General features: G+C 31.6%; 2 protein-coding genes across 3 annotated transcripts; both read right to left on the bottom strand.

Moving 5' to 3' along the window:
* Positions 1-4,554: 4,554 nt before the first annotated feature.
* LOC131603999 (protein HEAT STRESS TOLERANT DWD 1-like) lies at positions 4,555-9,166 on the bottom strand. Its single transcript, XM_058876484.1, has 12 exons — positions 8,940-9,166; positions 8,702-8,859; positions 8,408-8,486; positions 7,772-7,951; positions 7,579-7,677; positions 6,981-7,140; positions 6,756-6,862; positions 6,487-6,623; positions 6,327-6,399; positions 5,698-5,813; positions 5,271-5,388; positions 4,555-5,023 (listed from the first exon to the last, which is right to left on the bottom strand). Exons 1-12 carry the CDS (start codon positions 8,985-8,987, stop codon positions 4,892-4,894), a joined length of 1,407 nt encoding a protein of 468 aa, XP_058732467.1. The 5' UTR covers positions 8,988-9,166; the 3' UTR covers positions 4,555-4,891.
* A 1,585-nt stretch (positions 9,167-10,751) lies between these two features.
* Positions 10,752-19,530, bottom strand: LOC131608231 (uncharacterized). Of its 2 annotated transcripts, none has more exons than XM_058880151.1 (9): positions 19,308-19,530; positions 17,987-18,058; positions 17,687-17,776; positions 17,443-17,485; positions 17,200-17,306; positions 12,309-12,404; positions 11,980-12,170; positions 11,400-11,469; positions 10,752-11,073 (listed from the first exon to the last, which is right to left on the bottom strand). In XM_058880151.1, exons 1-9 carry the CDS (start codon positions 19,482-19,484, stop codon positions 10,948-10,950), a joined length of 972 nt encoding a protein of 323 aa, XP_058736134.1. In that variant the 5' UTR covers positions 19,485-19,530; the 3' UTR covers positions 10,752-10,947. The 2 variants fall into 2 exon arrangements, with proteins under 2 accessions (XP_058736134.1, XP_058736132.1); XM_058880149.1 differs by having other exon boundaries at positions 11,400-11,472.
* Positions 19,531-21,161: the final 1,631 nt, after the last annotated feature.

Consider the following 21,161-nt stretch of genomic DNA (forward strand, 5'->3'; position numbering starts at 1 on the left):
ACAATTTTTCTTTGTATGGTAAATGCAAACAAAATAAAATTCTATTACTGAATAAAAAAAATGTCGAATTATAATCCCCCATCACGAAATTTAAAAAATATGTAAATGATGGATATAACTAGGGTGCGTGAGCTAAATTAAATTTGGTACAATCTTAAGTTTCGACCAGTTAGCTAAGACTAAATGTTCTACCACTTAAAATTAGCTTAACATTAAATTTTTTATACGTTAACAACATAATATTATGTGTTAGGTAATTGCTCTAAACAATTAATATTATGTGTGTGGTAATTTCTCAATGTTAATTGAGAATGTAGTATCCTATCTATTTCTACTATTCAATAATCTATCGATAACTCAAGAAAAACTAAATATTAATCCCACGTCGAGGTGTTAAGAATATATATTTGAGAATTTTATATATAAATTCTGCGATGATAACTAAATAAAAATTTGTACTACCTTATGTCTCAAGCGTTTGGTTAAGATTAAGTGTAGTACCATTCTAAATAGTCTAAAATAAATATCTAAATTTATATGTTTATATAATATATAATAATTTATATAATATCTATTTATATATTTAAAATTAAGTTGCGTATGATATTCTCTTTTCTCAATGTTCCAATGACATAACCTCATATGCTTCACAATTTCTCTTCGTATGGTAAATGTCAACAAAGTAAAATTGTATTATTTAATACCAAAAATAAGTTGTTGAATTATAATCTCACGTTTAGAAATTAAAAAACATGTGATTAAATGATGGATTTAAATACGGTGGGTGAGCTAAATTAAATTTTAAACTGACTTAAGTCTCGACCAGTTGGCTAAGACTAACTGTTGTTACCACTTAAAATTAACTAAATATTAAAAAATTTAAATTCTAACAACATAATATTATGTGTTTTGTAATTTCTCTAAATAACTAATATTAGGTGTATGATAATTTCTCTATGTTAATTGAGAATGTAGTATCCTATCTGTTTCTACTATTGGATTAGCTACCGATAACACAATAAAAGAAGAAGCTAAATATTAGTCCCACACCGATGATTTAAGAATATAAATTAGAGATTTTCATATATAAATTCTGCAATGGTAACCAACTAAAAATTTGTACTACCTTATGTCTCAAGCGGTTGGTTAAGACTAAGTGTAGTACCATTTAAAATAGTTTAAAAGATATTTAAGTTTATATATTTAAAATTAGTCTTGGTATGATATTCTCATTATCCAATTTTCTAATCACATAACATCATATGATTCACACTTGTTTTGTTAGGTAACCAACAAAAAAATTGAATAATAAAAAAAAATCTGTGATTTGTCGGTAGGCTATGACTAAGTGTTTTACCACTTAAAATTAGTTTAATATTAAATATTTTATACTCTAACCACATAATATAATGTCTGGGTAATTTATCTAAACAAATAATATTATGTGTATGTTAATTTCTCCATGTTTATTGTGAATGTAGTATTTTATTTTTACTATTTCAACATCTACTGATAGCAAAAAAAAAAAAAAAAAAAGCTAAATATTAGTCCAACACTAAAGAGTTAAGAAAATAAATTAGAGAATTTCATATGAAAATTCAATAGTTATAACTAAATAAAATTTGTACTACCTTATGTTTTAATCGGTTGGTTATGATTAAATGTAGTATCATTTTATATAGTTTAAAACTTATATAAATTCATATATGTAAGATTAATCTGTGATTGATATTCTCATGGCTCAATGCTTCAATCCCTTAACTTCACATGCTTGACAATTTCTCTTTGTATGGTAGATACCAACAAAGTAAAGTTGTATTGTTTAATACCAAAGATATGATGCTGAATTATAATTACACATCAAGAAATTAAAGAAATGTGTTTAAAAATGATGGATAAAAATAAAGTGGATAAAATATATTAAATTTTGTACTACCTAAAGTCTTTACCGGTACGCTAAAACTAAGTGTTATACCATTAAAATTAGTTTAATATTAATTTGTTTATACTCTAACAACATAATATTTTGTGTTTGGTAATTGGTCTAAGCAAATAATGTTATGTGCATGTAATTGATCTATTTTTAGTGGGAGTGTATTATCATATTCCTACCATTAAATAATCTACTGATAACACAAAAAAGAAGTTAAGTGGCACTAGGAGTTAAGAATAAAATTTAGAAAAATTCAAATATAAATTTTGCAATGATAACTAAATTAAAATTTACTACATTATGTCTCAAGTGGTTGGTTAAGACTAAGTATAATACCATTTTAAATATGTTAAAACTTATTTGAATTTATATTATTTAAAATTTAAAATTAAGTTAGCTGCTCTTGGATGCTCAAGAAGATTATGCATTGCAGGGACATAGTGAGTCACACTACATACTGGGGTATAGCTGTGCAAACTCGAAAATACATAACACATATGTACCGAAAATTCTGTAGAACGCAAGTGGATGTTGATTAGAAACGAGTGATGTATAACAATTACCCAAGGCCTCGAGCACAATTTATTTTGTGGATGGCACTCCTTGGTAGGCTCTCAACCAAAGACAAATTGCTAAGGTTTGGAGTTAGCACCAATGGTGAATGTTATTGGTGTCGACAAACGGGAACGTATTCTGTTTGAGTGTAGAACCACATATTCTATTTGGAAAAATGTGCTTGAGCGGATGAGCTACATCAGAAATCCAGAATGTTGGAATAGGGAAAAGGATTAGATAATACGCGAGACCAAAAAGAAAGGGTGGAGAAGCCAAATCCTTTAGATGGCAACGACTGAAACGGTTTATGAAATCTGGCGCAACCGGAATGCTATCATTTTCTCCCAAAGTGCTAATGATAATCTGGAGGAGAGAATTAAGAAAAGTATTGTGATAAGATGTACTATGCACCAGAGACTAGGTGAACATGTAAATGTTACTAATCTTAGCATAGAATAGTCTCTTTGTTGTTTGGTGACCTGGATCCTCGCGATCGGTTTGTATGAAACTGTTTTTTGTTATAACTATATTTTCATTTCCAAAAAAAATTAAGTTGTGTATGGGTGAAAATATGTCAGACCAACTAACATGGACCTACAGTATAGCCTACCTAGACCTAGGTAATGTCATATTTTTTTAAATAGAAAAGACCTAGACTTTTTTATAAGTCTATTTAGTCAAAAAGACTAGGTCATAGGCCCTAAAAAGCCTTATAAAAACCTATCAGGGCTTTGAAATATTTAGCAGGACATACTTGAGTTTTGCAAAGCCTAACTTGACCTATTGTATTCTCAACCCTAGTTATGTGTGATATTATCATTGCTTAATGCTCCAATCACATAATCTCACATGCTTCACAATTTTTCTTTGTATGGTAAATGCCAACAAAGTAAAATTCTATTACTGAATACAAAAAATAAAATGTCAAATTATAATCCCACGTCTAGAAATTTAAAAAACATGTAAAAGATGGATATAACTAGAGTGCGTGATCTAAATTAAATTTGGTACAATCTTAAGTCTCAACCAGTTGGCCTAGATTAAGTATTCTACCACTTAAAATTAGCTTAATATTAAATTTTTTATACTTTAACAACAAAATATTATGTGTTCGATAATTGCTCTAAACAATTAATATTATGTGTATAGTAATTTCTCTATGTTTATTGAGAATGTAGTATCCTATCTATTTCTACTATTAAATAATCTATCGGTAACACAAAAAAAAAAAAAAAAACTAAATATTAGCCCCACATCGAGGAGTTAAGAATATAGATTTGAGAATTTCATATATAAATTCTACGATGATAATTAAATAAAAATTTGTACTTTCTTACGTCTCAAGCGGTTGGTTAAGACTAAGTGTAGTACCATCCTAAATAGTCTAAAATAAATATCTCAATTTATTTATTTATATATATTTAAAATTAAATTGTGTATGATATTCTCTTTGCTCAATGTTCCAATGACATAACCTCATATGCTTCACAATTTCTCTTCGTATGATAAATGCCAGCAAAGTAAAATTGTATTATTTAATACCAAAAATAAGATGATGAATTATAATCCCACATTTAAAAATTAAAAAACATGTGATTAAATGATGGATTTAAATACAGTGGGTGAGCTAAATTAAATTTTAAACTCGACCACTTGGCTAAGACTGACTGTTGTACCTATTAAAATTATGTAATACCCCATAATATTTATAGGGAAATGTTAACTTGTGCCCCAAAGGCACAAGTTAAGAACTAAATGAAGAAAGAATATTTTTGAAACTTGTACATTAATTTTAATGAAAGTATAAAATTAATTTCTTTATTGTATTTTTCAAAACAAAATTTCTAAAATAGGTTTCTTACACCATAAAACAAAGAGCAAAACACCTACCAAGACAAATTCCACATTTACGACTTATTATAATGCATCAACATATATCACCAATTCAAAGTTTGGTTTAGGAGTTTGGGCCCGAACCATACCCAATCTGTTGTCTAGCCCTAGTAAACGAAAACAGCAAAAAATAAAAATATAGGTGTTGGAAGCTGGAATCAAGAAACACATCGTTGAAAAATGGAAAGAAATACTCTTTACTTTCAAATATATGCTCACTAGTACTATCATCTAGCATCTAACATCAATAAGAAACTATTTTAAAAACGATACATAATGCAAGCAAAGTATGCTTAGCTTCCACCACCATCTGAAGATACTCGACTCATACTACAAAACTTGGCATAAACAGATAAGGAAATTAATGAAGTACAAAAGTAAAATTTCTTTGACATAACATGAGATTCAGGATGCTTACACCATAAAACACCATATCCAAACTATAGTAGCAATACCTATAGGAGATATCTCCCTTGTAACGGCTTGAAAACTGAATAGCGATGCCATGAATCAAGCACCATCTGATGGCAGGGTGCTCTGAATATTTGAAGGCATGAGGACATTGAATCCATCTGCTGCAGTAGACACTATCATTCCAGGAATCTGTGTGTGCCAATGCAGTTCTTTGGGGTCTTTTTGCCCCTGTTTCAAGTTAAAGGAAATAAGAGAATAAATATCATGGTAAACAGCTAAATTAAACACCTATTATATAAGCATTTGTATAATCAAGAAGGAATGTAGTTAAGCAGTTTTCATAAGCTATTGAAAAAGTTAAAAACAGTTTGTCTAATAAGCTATAAACAGTTTATAGACATGACACACTATTTCCATAACTTATGTCATAAGAATAAGATGAGTAGAAAATGTTGAGCAAAGTAATTCAAATTACCTGGTGAATAAACAATAGTTGGGGAGGTAGATCTTCAGGAGCTTTTACATGTTCTTGGGTTTTAGCTTTAAATTCAGCTTCCTCTTCCTCGTCCTTTTCTAAAGAAAGGTCCCATATTCTGTGACAAAGGATTACAAAACTGATTAAAATCCAAAGGTAGAGAGATAAAGAAAAAATGGCAGTTTGGTAATGTAAAGCTTAAGTTATTTGCAAATTCCACGAAAGGGTAAAACCCCGAAACAATATGAAAGAGAGAATAAAGCTCTGAAACTTGTTAGGAATTTGACCAACAATTCTGTGGATGACGTACTGCTATCAATATCATATTACTTACGTGAGTTGATTATCAATATCATATTACTTACGTGAGTTGATTATCAATATCATATTACTTACGTGAGTTGATTATCAATATCATATTACTTACGTGAGTTGATTATCAGAGGATGAAACAGCCAGTGAAGAAGCTTCGTGTGGACTCCACTCAATGGATGTGATTGGATGCTTATGGTATTCAAAATGCGCTACCACAGAATCTCCTTCCTATTCACAAAATAAGGCACTTTCACGTCATCTTTAATTTAATAACAAAATCAAAATAGTCGGATTCCTCCTACTCCTAACTCCTACTAAAGGTTTGAGGTTGGCTAAGGGGTTGCGAAAGAAATCAGACAATACGAAAGTTTTTTTTCAAAATCTAGATAATGTTATAGTTCTTCACCAAGTGCATCTAGAAGTTTTATAAATTTGAATTCAAAGGTACTTGATTCAAACATTCAAAATGAAATATACAAGGATATATTAAAGGTAAAGAAAATCTGCTCATATAAATTTAAGTTAATGATACAATATGTTATTAAGATTTAAGACAATGAAAACAAAATTATCAGAAAATTGAAACCAGATACGACATAGCATAACTAAAGCATCATTGACATTAGACAGCATCGAATCTATACAATAATTTTGTTATAAATGAGCAAGGTTTATGATTCTGTATGGTTTTTCTGTATGAGCAGAGGGGGATATTCACAACTATAGTCAAATTATTCATACCTTAAGCAATCTGAGATCACGAATAGATATGGTTCCATCATCACTACCAGACGCCAACATACAACTGGCCAACCTATTCAGTACAATAAAGTACAACAACGTGAAGAGATATAGAATGGAAAATGAGATGATGGAACACCAAAAGGCAATGCTATAATACCTGTTCCATGACAATACATTCACATCAGCATTATGTGCTTTAAAAGACGCAGCTGGTGACCTCCCACGAGTATCCCATATTGCAATGGTTTTATCCACAGAACAAGAAGCAAAAACATTAGGTTCTGTAGGGCTCCACTGCAAGGATTCATTGAAATAGAACTCTCATTATACATATAAATAAAATAAAAATACAAATGTAAGAGGCTGGAATGCTCTCAAAAGCAGAAGAACATAAGGTACTAGTTTTGCTTTGCATATAGTACATACTTGCAGATCTTCAACACTACCAGTATGTCCAGTAAAAGCAGTTGTGTCAATATTCCATGTTGCAGCAGATGTAGGCTCCCAAAGATAAATACTATTATTGCAATCCCCTTCAAACATGAATATCAAAATTAAGTCTCAGATCTATTTGATAACTAAATATGAATGTATGCTAGAGAAAATTATAAACAAATAAAATAAAATAAAATAAAATAAACCAAGGATTACCAGATATAAGCCTTCCTGGAACAAGAGGACTCCAGTCTATAGCATAGCCTTCATTTTTGTGCTTAAATTTTTGAAGTGGAGACTGAACTACATCAACTCCTTGGACACCTTCGGTTTCCGTCTCTGCTAGAGCATTTAGATGAGAACTCATGTCCCAGATCTACAAATTGATTGCCCAAAGTATCAGATTCAGATTAAATGCATAAATAGAAGGCACACATGACTTCATTAACATTTATCATTAATAGTTTCCTCAAAATAAGTTCAAACATTGGTCAGCAGTTACAAATCATATCTTCTGTATTGCTTCAACTAGTTCTGTAGCTGTGTTAAGTATGGGTTGAAATTGTTGCAACACGTGTTCAAAAAGAGCTTGTATACATAATGGTTGCAACGGAACAAACTAAAACTCACTTGAAGTTTCCCTAACTGATTTCTGGTCTATATTAGCACTGTCTTATATTTTATCATAACATAATGAACATTGACACTGCCATATCACATGAATTTTCTAAACTTTAAATTCTAAAAATAAGGGTAGCCTTCATCAAAGATCGCCACAAATTGAAAAACTAAGTGGTATGGTTAAAAATCTAACCTGTACGTGACCAGATTCTGCCCAAGTTGCACATATATGAGGATTTTGTGCCATGGCGCGTATCCGGTTGATACAACCCTCGTGAGTTACCTTCCGCAACTGAAGGTTTGAACAGAACAAAAAGTATGAGCAAGATAAACTTCAAAACTGTTGAGAAATGAAATATTACAAAAGCAGATGAAGAGGATGTTGCCTGCAAAGTCGGACCAGCGGCACCGCCTTCTTCTTCATCATCACTATCATCCTCGCTGTCACTATCCTCACCATCCACTCCAGAGTCATCAGTTTCATGTTTAGGCACCAGCTCACGCCGCTTCCCAGAAATATTGGATACTTTAAAAATCCCAATAGAATTCCAAGAAGGTTTCTCAGCCTGGGGCACATGCAACATCATATCAATGTGAGATTTCCAATAAAAGAAAAAGACACAATACACAAGCTAGTAAAGAACAACATGACTAGGAGATGCTAAGTGTTATTTTTGTAGTGATAATCACTACTCTGATTATAACAATCATAATAAAAAAATCTTTCAAAGGGAAATCTTTCTCCAAACTAATTTCTTACATGGCTCAATACAAAAGCTACCAGATAGCATCGTGTGGATATGCGACAAGCACTATTCTTTGTTATGGTGCTACAATTTGCAGGTCACGATCTTAAAAAAAGTGAAGTCTAAACTCAAAAGTCCATCAAAGGAAGAAAAAATTCTCCATTTGATGAGTAAGGAATGAATAGTTACAGACAGGCTCAAGGTTGATTAACTGAGACATCATATAAAGTATAAACAAATAAAAACACACATGCACATAAAACATATAAACCTAACCTGTGTTCCTGCCATGAAATACACTGTGTGCGGAAACTCTGTTCGAACTAAGCCCAGGGTGTCACGTAAAATGTCGAAGCTGTCATAAGTGCCAAACAAAAACAAATTCATAACACGAAGATAGCAATATGAAGCACGGACATCAGAAGCACAACACCAACACTATCACGTCGACACCACAAATAATTTGAAAAAAAATAAATAAATTAAACATAATCACAAATGTTTGACACTGACACTCAACACTCGCACGTCTTTTTTCAGAGACGTCACTGCTACGGATACTAAACATACCTAAGACAGGGCCACCCAATATGAAAAGCATGAAGAGAGTTGTAAGCAGAAGGATCACACTGAAGCTCTTCATCTTCTTCCAATTTGTCCACACCAGGTTGCCACACTTTAACTGGAACCTGTGGCGCTGAAGCAGACGATGATGATTCACTCCGTTTCTTCAAAACAGAACAAAAATCACAAAAATTAGAAATTTCCATTAAAATAATATACATAATGAAGTGAAACAAAATGATACCTTGGTCTTGCTCTTTGCCTTTTGGCGATGTTTAATTCCACGAGTCATCTTCGATTAGTTCAGAAAAAACTGAATAAGTAGAAGAAATAGTGTAAGTAGTTAACCGCCGAAAAAATCGGTGCGTTTGCGGCGGAGGAATGGTGAAGACGGCGTGCTTGAGTTTCAGTGGCGATTTTTAGGTTAAGGGAAAAGGAAGAACTCAAATTTTTGTAAAGTGACGTGTTGAAATAAAAAAATAATAATAATAGAATATTCGTAAACTCCAGATTTTTTTTTTGTGATGGGCAAACTTACAAAATTGTTATTTTATGTGTGATAGCAAAGTGTGTTTATAATTTTAATTTTACATAATTCATTGTTATTTCTATCATTTTTTATTTAAATTCATTTTATTGTTAATTTTGTATTTAATTTACATGATTTATTTAATTTTTTATGATTGTCTTTTAAATTTCATTGTTTATGCTTGCTAATGGATATATAAAAGAACAAATTTCAAACTCAATTTTAAAATGTGATTAAATATCATGCATTAGAAAAGAGACGGTGGTGATATTGAATATCTTTAAATCAGAAAATATAAATTGGACAAAAACATGTGTACTAGAAAAGTTATAGTTTTTTTCGTGTGGCTTGTACTGCACTTATATTAGTACAATTGGAGCACATGTTATTGTAAATTTGAGGTTTACTAATAACAATAAATATGTAATTTGTCATGACCAATGAAGTCGTCTTGATTATATAATGATGCAAAATTTAACTTCTCATGTAGCTCTTATTCTCAAGAGAAGTTGATAATTCGACAATCAATAATAAAAATTAGACAAAAATCTCTCAACTTTTAGATGTTTTATGGTTTTAATTGATGTAATTAGATTTTTTTTAATGTGGTGTATGTTTCAATTTCTCTACCACCTTGCAATATGATGGTCCTCAAAGCAGGTTGAGAATATATGTTAAATATGAATCTCTATCTATAATAAAGTATCTCGAGTTGTTGATTATCATTTTGATAAAATTATCATAAGTCTTATCAATTATCAAATGCCTTCACCAATATAAAAAAAACGTGACTAAGACACAGGGTCGGCCCAAGGGCTAAGCAACCTAGGTTAGGGCTTTAGGTCTTAAAAGTTTGGGCTAAGAAAAGGCCTCAAATTTTTTTTATGAAAATATATGGTTGAGATAGTAAAATGTATGTTTGTTTGTATTTTTGACATTGGGTTTAGCTCTTAGCAACCACAAAATTAGTATTTTTAAGACCTCATTTTAAAAATTGTTTTAGGCCTCTAAACGGGTTGGGTTGGCCCTGCTAAGACGTGTATACGAACAGATGATAACACCAAAATACACCGTATATTTGACTTAATTTTTATATGTTTTATCACTGTTTATTTCTATTTCTTGTATTATGTGGGTATTTTGTCTATATTTCAGGTATTTGACCACAGAGGTGGCCATGAGTGGTCCACGCACTAACGGTCACAGGACCAAGTCTCGCCTATTTTCAAGGCATGGCGTTCGCCATGAAGGGTGTGGCGGTCGCCACACTGAAGAAAAGCGCATAAGTTGTTTTCGGCCTGGCTTGGTCACCCACTCTTCCCATTCTCCCCCTAAACTCACTCCCCACGAATTTAGCAACTACCCACACTACTTTATAGGTTTTGAAACATTATAAATAGACCTTGAATTTCACTTTATAATTTTGTAAGTCTTGGTCTCTTCACATCGAAAAGCTATCGCACCATTGATTGAGTCTATATCGAGTTTAGAGCAATATTTACATTCCGCAGAAATTTTCTTCCCACATTTACATTCAACCAAAGTTTATTTCTTGTATCAGGTTCAACCCTCTTCAGAGCAGGGGATCAGAAGAACCACTTCACGTACTTACAAACTTATTAGTGCAAACAAAAAAGTATTTAAATTCAAAGTGATCATTGCAGCTTAAAATATAAGTAATAAATTATTAATGTTGCAAGCCCAATAAATGGAACGAGACCTATCATTTTCCTGACAATGATGATTCAACCCTATCATTGATTACTTCTCTACCTGGTACTAAAGGAACCTCATTCACCCCAACATTTTCATACAGTTGGTTTAACCACTTCCAAATTGTTGGATCTTCCTGAAAATACCAAAACAATGTCAAACTCTTACCACACTTTTGTGTGCCTAAATAATAGGGACTTGATAGCATATGAATCAACATATATAAGATAGGCTACAATATAATTTTAGAATTTATATTGATTTTAACTCAAAATCAACTTATAAGACGAATATTGTGCAACTCTTAACAAATGTAATATTTTGTTGATAACAAAGAGATAGTCTTATAATATTAAAACATGTCATGTCATGTCATATCATTTTATGTTATATCTTATTATATACGTATCAAACAAGTCATAAATAAAATTTATATTTTGTCATATCACAAGAAGTACTTACACGAAGGCAATTAATGAAAGTGGTATTTGTGAGCATGTTTGGAAGACATCTTGTTAGTGCAATACCAGCCCTGCTTTTATCATGAAATAAGTTTTATCAAAAAATTTAAAAAGAAGGACAAATGATATAATCCCCCTCTTCTTAATTATAAGGAAATATTTTTTCCATATTCATTTATTAATTAATATAGTTTGTCTCAAATATAGATAGATCAAATAGAGGACGTATACTATGATAATGTCATTTTTATGTGAGAATATGATAATGTATCTGAACTATTAGATTTTAAAATAAATTGTGGAGATTATGTGTCATTCTTTTTTTCTTTTTCCTCCATCATTAAAATTTAATAACAAGGGAAGGAGAAAAAAAGAATAACACAAAGTCTTCACCATTTATTTTAAAATATAATAGTTCAGATTCATCCTCATGTTATCACATAAAAATGACATTCTCATAGTAAATGTCATCGGATCAAATATATTGTTATTCAATAAACCTTAAACACACATATTTGCTTCTATTTCAGATTAGAGCGAGTATTTCAGAACATTTAAGACAATGACTTTTTTCTACCAACCTGTGATTATTAGACAAACGAGAATAGCACTGAATTACAAGCTTTAAAAGACGAAGTGAAGGCTGTCTCTGAAGATTTTCCAACATCATGTCCAAAACTCGACTTACTGCAAAAAATCGTTCTACTGTAGCACAAACATAAGCCAAACCATCTTCATCTGCTAGAATTTTCTCAATTATAAATGTTGCAATCTACAAAGATATACAAGTTTTATTCGAAGATTAGTAACAAAAATGGATAACAATAAAACTAGGAACCAAATCCAATTCATATAAAAAAAATCTATGTAGAAATAAATTAGCTAGCAAAACAAGAATACAAAAACTTACAGTTTTTGACATTTCTTTGCCGATTTCCATATTGCTCAAGCACAATGGAATTACCTCACTTGAAAGAAGGAAACTTATTACTTCTTTGGTGTTAACCTATGAAAATAAAATGTAAAATAAATAAATTTTCATGTTTTATTTTAAAAATAAAATAGTGGATTAACTTCTTGAAGCTTAGAAAGAGAAGGTAGGGCGATTGGGAAGAAGAATAAGGGGAGTCTTGAGTTCATCCACTAATTTCCATTGCATGTGTGTGTTTGATTAATTTCTTAAAAAAGAAGCATTAAGGAAATCTAGGGGAATAATCGTCTAACCTCCAATCTTAAAACCAAGTTTTGAAATCCTAACGTGGGTTTTAATCCTAGGTTTGATTGGGTTTAGTACCACTTAGGTTATACATGATGGAAGAGGATTGAAATGCATGATATTATGATTTCCACAATTGAGTTTTTGTGCTTGTTTGATCTTGAGTAATCTTCATGTCTAAGTCTTGCATGTTAGATAAATTATGTTTCTTGAACCTTGCACTATGTTGATAACATAAATCTTGATTAAGTTGAAAAGATAAATGATGTTACTTGTTGTTGTTCTTAATAGTATAGGGAAATGATAGAATACTCATGAAAATACTATGAGAAATGTTGTGTATGTTTTTTTTGGCTTGATTTTTTCAATTTTTCCCTTGTTTGAGTATAAGTGTTTGATGCTAGAATGGTTTGAGTTGGGAACTGTGGAAAGAAAGAGAATTCGGGCCCAAATGACGGTTGTCACCCTTGGTGACGGGTAACCTGTCATACCTCATGCATAGTGACAGGCACCGTGCCCTTATAACAGGAACTCTATTTTCCCATGTCAAAATCACGACCGTCATAGGAGGTTACGAGTCAGGTGATGACCGTCAGCCTCATGACGGCCAGCGCGTCATTCTTTCTGTCCCAAGTTACATTTTGGCAGGAAAATTGGATTTTCTTGGCTGGAATCCTTCCTTGTCTACTAGTATGATATGCTTAAATGAATTGAATTCTCAATTGGTGCGTTGTATTTATTACTTGTTATGCTTAAAGGTGTGTGAATATCGTTGTAGGAAGCGAGGAATAACATTCGGAAACTCACCAAATTTTATGCATATGAATCAGAAACTCACCAAATTTTATGCATATGAATCTGAAACTCTACTCAGTTAGATAATCCATCCTTATACTGTGATGTCATGAGAGATCAAGTGTAGTTAGTTGTAACACCCCAATATAAAATTCCTACTTTTGGTGTTAATCCCTAATCAAAGCCACTAGAACCCACCTTCTAGATGAGGAGACGAAGATGGTGGTTTCTAACCTGGTCTTTGAGCTTCTGCTTCAAGAACTCCCACAAAACAATTCCATGCACATGAGAATCCACTTGAATCAAGTTTTTATTCCCCTTCTTCCAACCCTTCCTCTAGCTTTCTTTCTCACTCCCAATTTTCTCTAGGAAATCTGACGTGAAAAGAGAAGGAGAATATGAAAAATGAGCTCTTCTCCTCAATTTTGAACTTTAAATATTAGCCAAGGGAAATGTCCCATTTGCCCTTTGTACTTAGGCCAATTAACTAATGAATGTCATTCTATTCTAAATTAAGGTTTAGGTCTTGATTAATAACATTAATTATCTCTAATTAACCATTCATCATGGTAATAATACCTTTATGCAAAAATTAGGTTCATTACATCCTCCTTCCCTTAATTAAAATTTCATCCTCGAAATTTAGGTCTTCTCACAGATGAAGTAATTATCCGTGCTTTTGACTTTCACACCCAAGAAGCTTAACTTGGGTGCGACCCCTCCTTAAATTCCCAAGGGCCTCCTATGCTAAGTTGTGTGACTCTTCTAACTAACTTTAGCTTCATTCTCATCTCCCTCGGTTTCTTGGATTATCTCCTATCTCAAGATTTCTTCTCATCCAATTTCTACTCAACAATAGGCGCTATACCATTTCTTCTAAGTCACACTTCTATTGCGACAACTCTAACTCAATTGGCCGCATGATCCTCCAGAGGATTCAAATCCAATAGGTCAATCACATCTCATTCTAACTGGATTACTCTTTAATCTTCACCCTTTGGTGTATGTTCCCCAATTCTTCATGCATTCTTGCATTACTGGCACCTCTCCTTTCAAGTAATTCTCCGTCAATATGATGGAGTCGACGATTCAGTCAATTGACAATTCTATCAGTCTTATATTAGTTTGATGTTGCTTACTTAAGCATATACACATGACTTTACTTTCTTGATATGACTATATTACAACTAAATTACCCAATTGTGAAAAGATTTGGCATCCATCTTTTCATATGCGAGTATTTCCCTAATTCTTTACGGAAATCTCATTGAGGTCCATTACTTGGCATCGTATATTGATCCACTAACAATATATACTTATCCCATCACGGTTTACTGACTAACGAGTTAGGATAACACACATTGACATGAAAACGATGTTGCGTTAATACGAAATCTCCAACTTAGGTATTCACGTCTTATAAATCATGTGATGCCACATCGAAATAACAAAACCTTCCTTCACATAATTTCCATAACTCGCATATCCTAGCGTCAATAGGGATGTTGTGGCATTGTATATGTCTGATACCACTTATATGGGGGTCCAAGTTCGAGGCCGTGTATACGAGTGAACTACCCATGCCCTACTGCATGACAACTTGATAACTGGAGAAGTATCTCGAGGCCATTTATTGCAAGTCTTTCAAGTCTCACTCCTCTTGAATATACTAGGATATGGGAGTGCTATTTGCTTAAGGTTCTCCTAAGTCTGCCATATTTAATTAAACAGGCTTTTAGAAAAACCTAAACACAACCATTTTATTAAATAAACTAGGTCACACCAAGCCTTAAATAAGTCAGGTTATAGGCCCACGTAGGCCGACCTAGCCTATTCCCATCCCCAATGGCCATCCAAACCGTACATACATGAGATTTTGAGAACCATCATAATCTGAAAGAATCACTACTTACACCTAGTAGTATGACCCGTCAACTTCATACTAACACCTGTTATGTAAAGTATAAAATCACTGAATGGTTAATGAATTGAAAGACTCACACGAACCAAGTCTAGTATGAGAGAATACTTAATCATGCTCTCACAAGGTAAGACATATTTTTGATATCCAGCTATACATGGTAAACACCCGTAGGTTTGATCACCCCGATCCCTCACATAAGCTTAGTCTTCGATGTGTTGGCTCAATCCTGCCACAATTTCCTCTAAGGGATCCTAGCCCACCCAATAGGCTAGTCTTGATCGGATAACTTAACCTTACTAAAACTGATATGTAAGGTCATAACATCACCTTTCGGGTCATACCTTCTGGTAATGAATTTTGAGACGATATCACCCTTTCTATTGTACTTAGCTAGCACGACCTTCCCTCCACAATTATGACTAGAATACTCATATGTTTTAGCAAATGATAAGTTAACGACCTCGTCTAGCGTCTACCTCTAAAATAGTAGTAGGCACCTTTTTTGTAAAGCATACAACATAATCCTCTTTCGCAACCAACACCCAGTCTCATACTTAAGGTTGGCTCGAATTCTGACCACTTGCTGCTTAGTTGGACTTCTAAGAATACTAGACTCACTAAGACCCTAGAAATTCTTGCTTGATCTCACACACTTACCCTATCAATTGGAATAAAATGGGTGAGAGATTTCTAATCCAAAAGAATAATTAGAAATTAACCAGATATATAACATGTGCTAGTTATCAAACCATTGTATCAGGTTACACTAGTGGAACAAAAAACTCATGATAATCATGGGCAATGAGGAATGGAATCTTTAAGATGTAATGTGTGAAAGTTAATCAGGGGATTAATGTCGAAAATAAAAGAAATATCTCTTAGGCTAATCAATTAGGATAAAATAATGAGAAATCCTAGTGATTTATATGGCTGTGTTTTCCTAATATAAATTACTTGGTAAGTAAGGACACCATAGGATTGAGTTAGTATCCGATTGTGAAAAATAAACTGACGTGTAATAATACTCTGATTCTTGTTAAATAGCGATATCATGATTTTGATAAAATGGGGTCCAATAAGTGGAAGTCTTGATTCCTAAAGCTAGCCTAACTTGTAGTTCTAAATGTAGGAAAGTAAGCCCCGGTAAAAGGAAGGTAAGTAAACTTTGGATACAACCTTAATAGATATGATCCAAAGACAAGGGGTGGGTAATTCCAGAAACCACCTTAATGGGCATGATCTCAATAGAAAGGGGCAGAAACATCCATAAAACCTTAACTTAGTGGGAAGTGGATTTTCGTTCGTCAAGGATATTCGAAACACTAGGTGTCTAGAGGTTCGTCAAAGACTTCGATATAAGAATCCCTAGGTTCTATTGTTCTAGATGACTCGTGTAATTAGGATATCATATTCTGCGAGTGTAATACTAGTAAAGCAAAATAGGAATAGAAAACCCTTTAGAGCTGAGTGGACTCATGGTGTAATCTAGAACTCCACTGAGATGTAGCATTTCACCCCATTCATGTTATTCATTTCAGGTAGTTCAAAGAAGAATAAGGGTAAGACCAAGATGACTTGAAGACTCTGATATTTTCTATTTAGTTTCCGTTGTGTGATCTTATGTAGTATTTTAAATAGACATCTCATGTATTCCATGTATTGTGTTTATATTATAATTCTATCGTACATGATTTTAAGATGTCAGTTAGACACTTATATATGCATTCAATAACACTCATTAATGCTTCATGTAATACAATTCTAGACATGTATTATGTTGGAGTGTTACAAAATTATTATATCATAATTAATCACTTTCATTTTAACTTATAATAAACTAGAACAAGATTAATTAGGATGTAATACCTTCACCAAGGCACCAATGACTCCAAGACTAGCAAGCCTCAAATTCTCAAATTGTGGTAACTCTTTTCTTGTTTTAAGGAAGGAGTACAAATACAATGGTATATTAGCTGATAAAAAAAGGTTAGTGTAAGTACAACTTCAATATTCTATTACTAACAAATTTAGTAATTTGAACTTGTTAACTGAGTACAAGAGTAAATAGAAATTAAAAGTAATTAAAATAAATAAGAAACTTGATATTACCATCGATGAACAGCATTTTTGTATCAGGATGAGATGCCACACACTATAATAAAAATATTTAGAGAAAAAAAAAGTCAATTAGATTTCATATACATTAGATAAGAAAAAGGAAATTAACAATATAATATTTTCAGATTGTCTCATTTATAAAATGAGTGATTTTTTTTTTGTATTTAGAAGTATAATGCAAGTGTCTACGTGGAAAATAAAAGATTCAGAAGTTGACATGACAACCTTAACTCACCTGAAGTAGTGCAAGAATATTGCACACTCGAGTTGATTGCGCAGAATTAAGATTTGGTGGTGAAAGATTAGGATATATTGAAACTATTTCCTATAAAAAAAATATCACCATCAATAAGTACAGAGCAATCAATAAACAAATTTTTTAACTCTATTTGTGACAGGTACAAAACTAAACTACTATTTCAAACAAATGTTCTAAAAACTATTACAAACAAAGGAAATTTCTTCCCAAAATTAATAAAGAAAAAAATCCAACTAAAACATAATATATATATAATGTGAGACACATACAACATACCTGTAAAAGTACCGCAATGGTACCAAAAGAATTCCACAATAAAGGTGCAAGTTCCATGAATAAGTCAGTCCTCTGAAATATTAAAAATAATAAAATACAAAATTATGTGTTAACCAGACGAGTACAACAAACATTATAGAGTACAAATTGTGAAATAAAAATAGTAAAATAGAATGTGACGTGGTGCTTATATGAGGTAGTAATACTTATTTTCTCATAAATAAATTTGATGTTGCCAACATCATTATAGTAAATGATTTTGTATGTTAAATAAGATTAATCAATTGAGATATCGAGTAAACCCATAGAGTTAGTTTATTGGTGAAAGTTACGATTATGAGAGTGTGCTTTTGTTAAGGTTTTTGGTTTGAATCTCACTAGGAGTTAACAATTTATGGTTGGGCCAGTGTCATTGTGCTTAGTCCATACAAATCTTTGCTTTGTTTTTAAATTAATATTCGCAAGTGGACGGTGAGATCGTTCCCCTTGAATTAGTCAGTTGCAAAACTTAATACCAAATTTAAAAAAAAAAAAAAAAACTAGAGATATCGAGTCCACTTGGTCAAAGTCACATGAATGACTTGACTTCTATTCAACTTATGATATTAGTTTATTGTAGTGAAAGAGTCCATTTTTCTCTCTCTCATATTGTATCATCTTTAATGATTATGTTTTTCCCTCTTCTATTTTCATTTTTTTACTTTCTTCAAATATCTCTCTTTGTTACCCCAATTTTCTTCCTCTTAGAATCATGGAATGGGACATAAACATTGTTAGTGAAATATAGGAGATACAATAATTATCAAATATTATTAACTTCATATAATGACTAGTGTAAGTCACAACCTGTAACAAGATATTGTTCCCATCTAATAAACAACCGCTATCAAATTTTCTAAAATTCATATACTAGCTTATGCAAATTCATAACATGTAAGAATATATTATTCCTTCTAATTAACATTAATTTACCTACATTAAAACTCAAACAAAGCTTCAGAGTATATAGAAAAAATATCTGTTTTTTTTTATAAAAAAAGTACTGAAAATTTTAAATTCCATGATACACTAAACAATAAAGCTCCAAACTCAAATATTACTAGAATCTCATATTGATTCTCCCAAAATACAAAAAAAAAACCTAATTATATGATTAGATCTAGCAAAAGGAGCTAGTATGACAATCCAAATCTACATTGATGGGGGAAACACATTTAGTTTCATGCGAAACCAATCTTCAAAATTTGGATTGCTTGTGAATTTAAAGGAAAAGATAAAAAAAAGGAAAAAAATAAATAAAGGATTATAGAATGGTAAGAACCTTGGAGAGGACACGAATAGCGTTTTCTCGCAGATCAGAATTATTGAGTTCACGAACAAGGCGTTCCATGTACGCCATCCTAGAGGCGGTGGTGTTAGATTGGGTAGAAGCGATGAAGGGAACCGCAGATGACACATTTTTGTTCATTGACAGTGGTCGAGAAGAAAAGTTTTCCATCGATTGGATCAGATTGAAATGATGCAATAGGTAATCGATTTTATCACTTTAGTTTGGATTTATCTATTAGTGCGACGATATATATATATATATATATATATATATATATATATATATATATATATATATATATATATATATATATATATATATATATATATATATATATATATATATATATATATATATATATATATATATATATATATAATAAAAATTTATTTTATTTGACATTTGCAATTTTTCATTGATTATTAATTAATTATAATCATTTTATAACTCTATTGAAATATTATTTCTCATATGATATGCCATAACTTCATCCTTTTATATATACATATATATGGTATATCAATTTTCATATATATATATATATATATATATATATATATATATATATATATATATATATATATATATATATATATATATATATATATATATATATATATATATATATATGATCAAATTACACTCGAGTAGTTACACCACGAGTTACACTCGCTCATAACTTCACCTTAGATAATTATTTTTTAAAATCAATCGTTGGATTAAAACATATTATCATATAGATTATATGTATAAAGTTTGAGATTAATCTATGGTGATTTACTGTGTCATCAAGATGCACAAAAATTAACTCAAAATAGACTTTTATATGACGTTAATTTTAATGTAATTAATTTTTTTCACTCGGCCCTCTTTCCCACTTTCACTTAGGTTATTTGGAGTAGTAAATAGTAGTATTTGATTTCTAATAGTTTTGTTTGTTGATTTTCTTCAAAAAATTGTTCTATTGATTGGAATAAGCATGAAGTGAGTGTTTAAGTTTGATTGATCTTGTCCGGATCGGAAGCGGCTTGGATTCTAGAGTGAATTCGGAAAGCGGTAAACTATATGTTTACATTTGGTGGCTTCGATCTTGTCCGGATCTGAAGTGTGGCTAGATTCTACATGAATCGGAAGCGGTGGAACTTTGGGTCCACATTGGGTACCACATGCATTGAGTCACATGTTTTGCATTGATTCACATTGAGGTTATGTGATGTTTGAATGTATGCATTTATGTGATTGTTATGTGTACATGAGATGTGATAATTGTAAGTTGTACCAAATTACAAATACCATAGCATGAATATGAAACTTGTAATTTGTACAAATACCATGCCACTCATTCTTTTGTACTACTTGTTCTTGATTGAATCACTTTAGATCTTATCCCGAATGCGAGGAAGATTTCCATTGTTCATTATATGCAGGAGAACAACATTCTTGTTTTAACTAGATTTTATTATGTTTAATCTTTTATTTGTGTTGACTGTATGAAAGCATGAAAATTATCAAGGCACTTTGTTTTATTTTGAGCATAACCACCTAACCTAAAGCAACTTACCTTGTGAGTTAATGAGAATTTGTTTACCCCATTTGAGCCTTATGTCAGGATCCATTTTGATGATTAACTTTTGTGACTTGTATATAACTAATTAGTTCGTTGTTGATTTTAAAGTGTATTATGAAAAAAAAATCTTGAACCCTCAACCATAACTTATGGTTTGGATTTTTCTTTGCCTTAGAAAGTTGGGAATATTCACATTACATGTTTGGTTGTATTCAAGTTGGAAAAAAAATTGGTTGCTAATGGTTTGTGAAATTTTGGTATGCAGATCACAGATGTCC

The sequence above is a fragment of the Vicia villosa genome, linkage group LG5 (assembly GCF_029867415.1).
Source record: "Vicia villosa cultivar HV-30 ecotype Madison, WI linkage group LG5, Vvil1.0, whole genome shotgun sequence".
NCBI classification, from domain to species: Eukaryota; Viridiplantae; Streptophyta; class Magnoliopsida; order Fabales; family Fabaceae; genus Vicia; species Vicia villosa.

Excerpts from the sequence above, each read along its gene's own strand:
- LOC131608231 (XM_058880149.1), bottom strand. The coding sequence starts at position 19,484 with ATGGAAAACTTTTCTTCTCGACCACTGTCAATGAACAAAAATGTGTCA. Across the intron at positions 17,486-17,686 it reads ATATTCTTGCACTACTTCAG|TGTGTGGCATCTCATCCTGA; the intron begins GTGAGTTAAGGT and ends TTTTTATTATAG. Across the intron at positions 12,171-12,308 it reads GCAAAGAAATGTCAAAAACT|ATTGCAACATTTATAATTGA; the intron begins GTAAGTTTTTGT and ends ATATCTTTGTAG.
- LOC131603999 (XM_058876484.1), bottom strand. The coding sequence starts at position 8,987 with ATGACTCGTGGAATTAAACATCGCCAAAAGGCAAAGAGCAAGACCAAG. Across the intron at positions 7,678-7,771 it reads CCGCTGGTCCGACTTTGCAG|TTGCGGAAGGTAACTCACGA; the intron begins GCAACATCCTCT and ends TCAAACCTTCAG. Across the intron at positions 5,024-5,270 it reads AACTATTGTTTATTCACCAG|GGGCAAAAAGACCCCAAAGA; the intron begins GTAATTTGAATT and ends AACTTGAAACAG.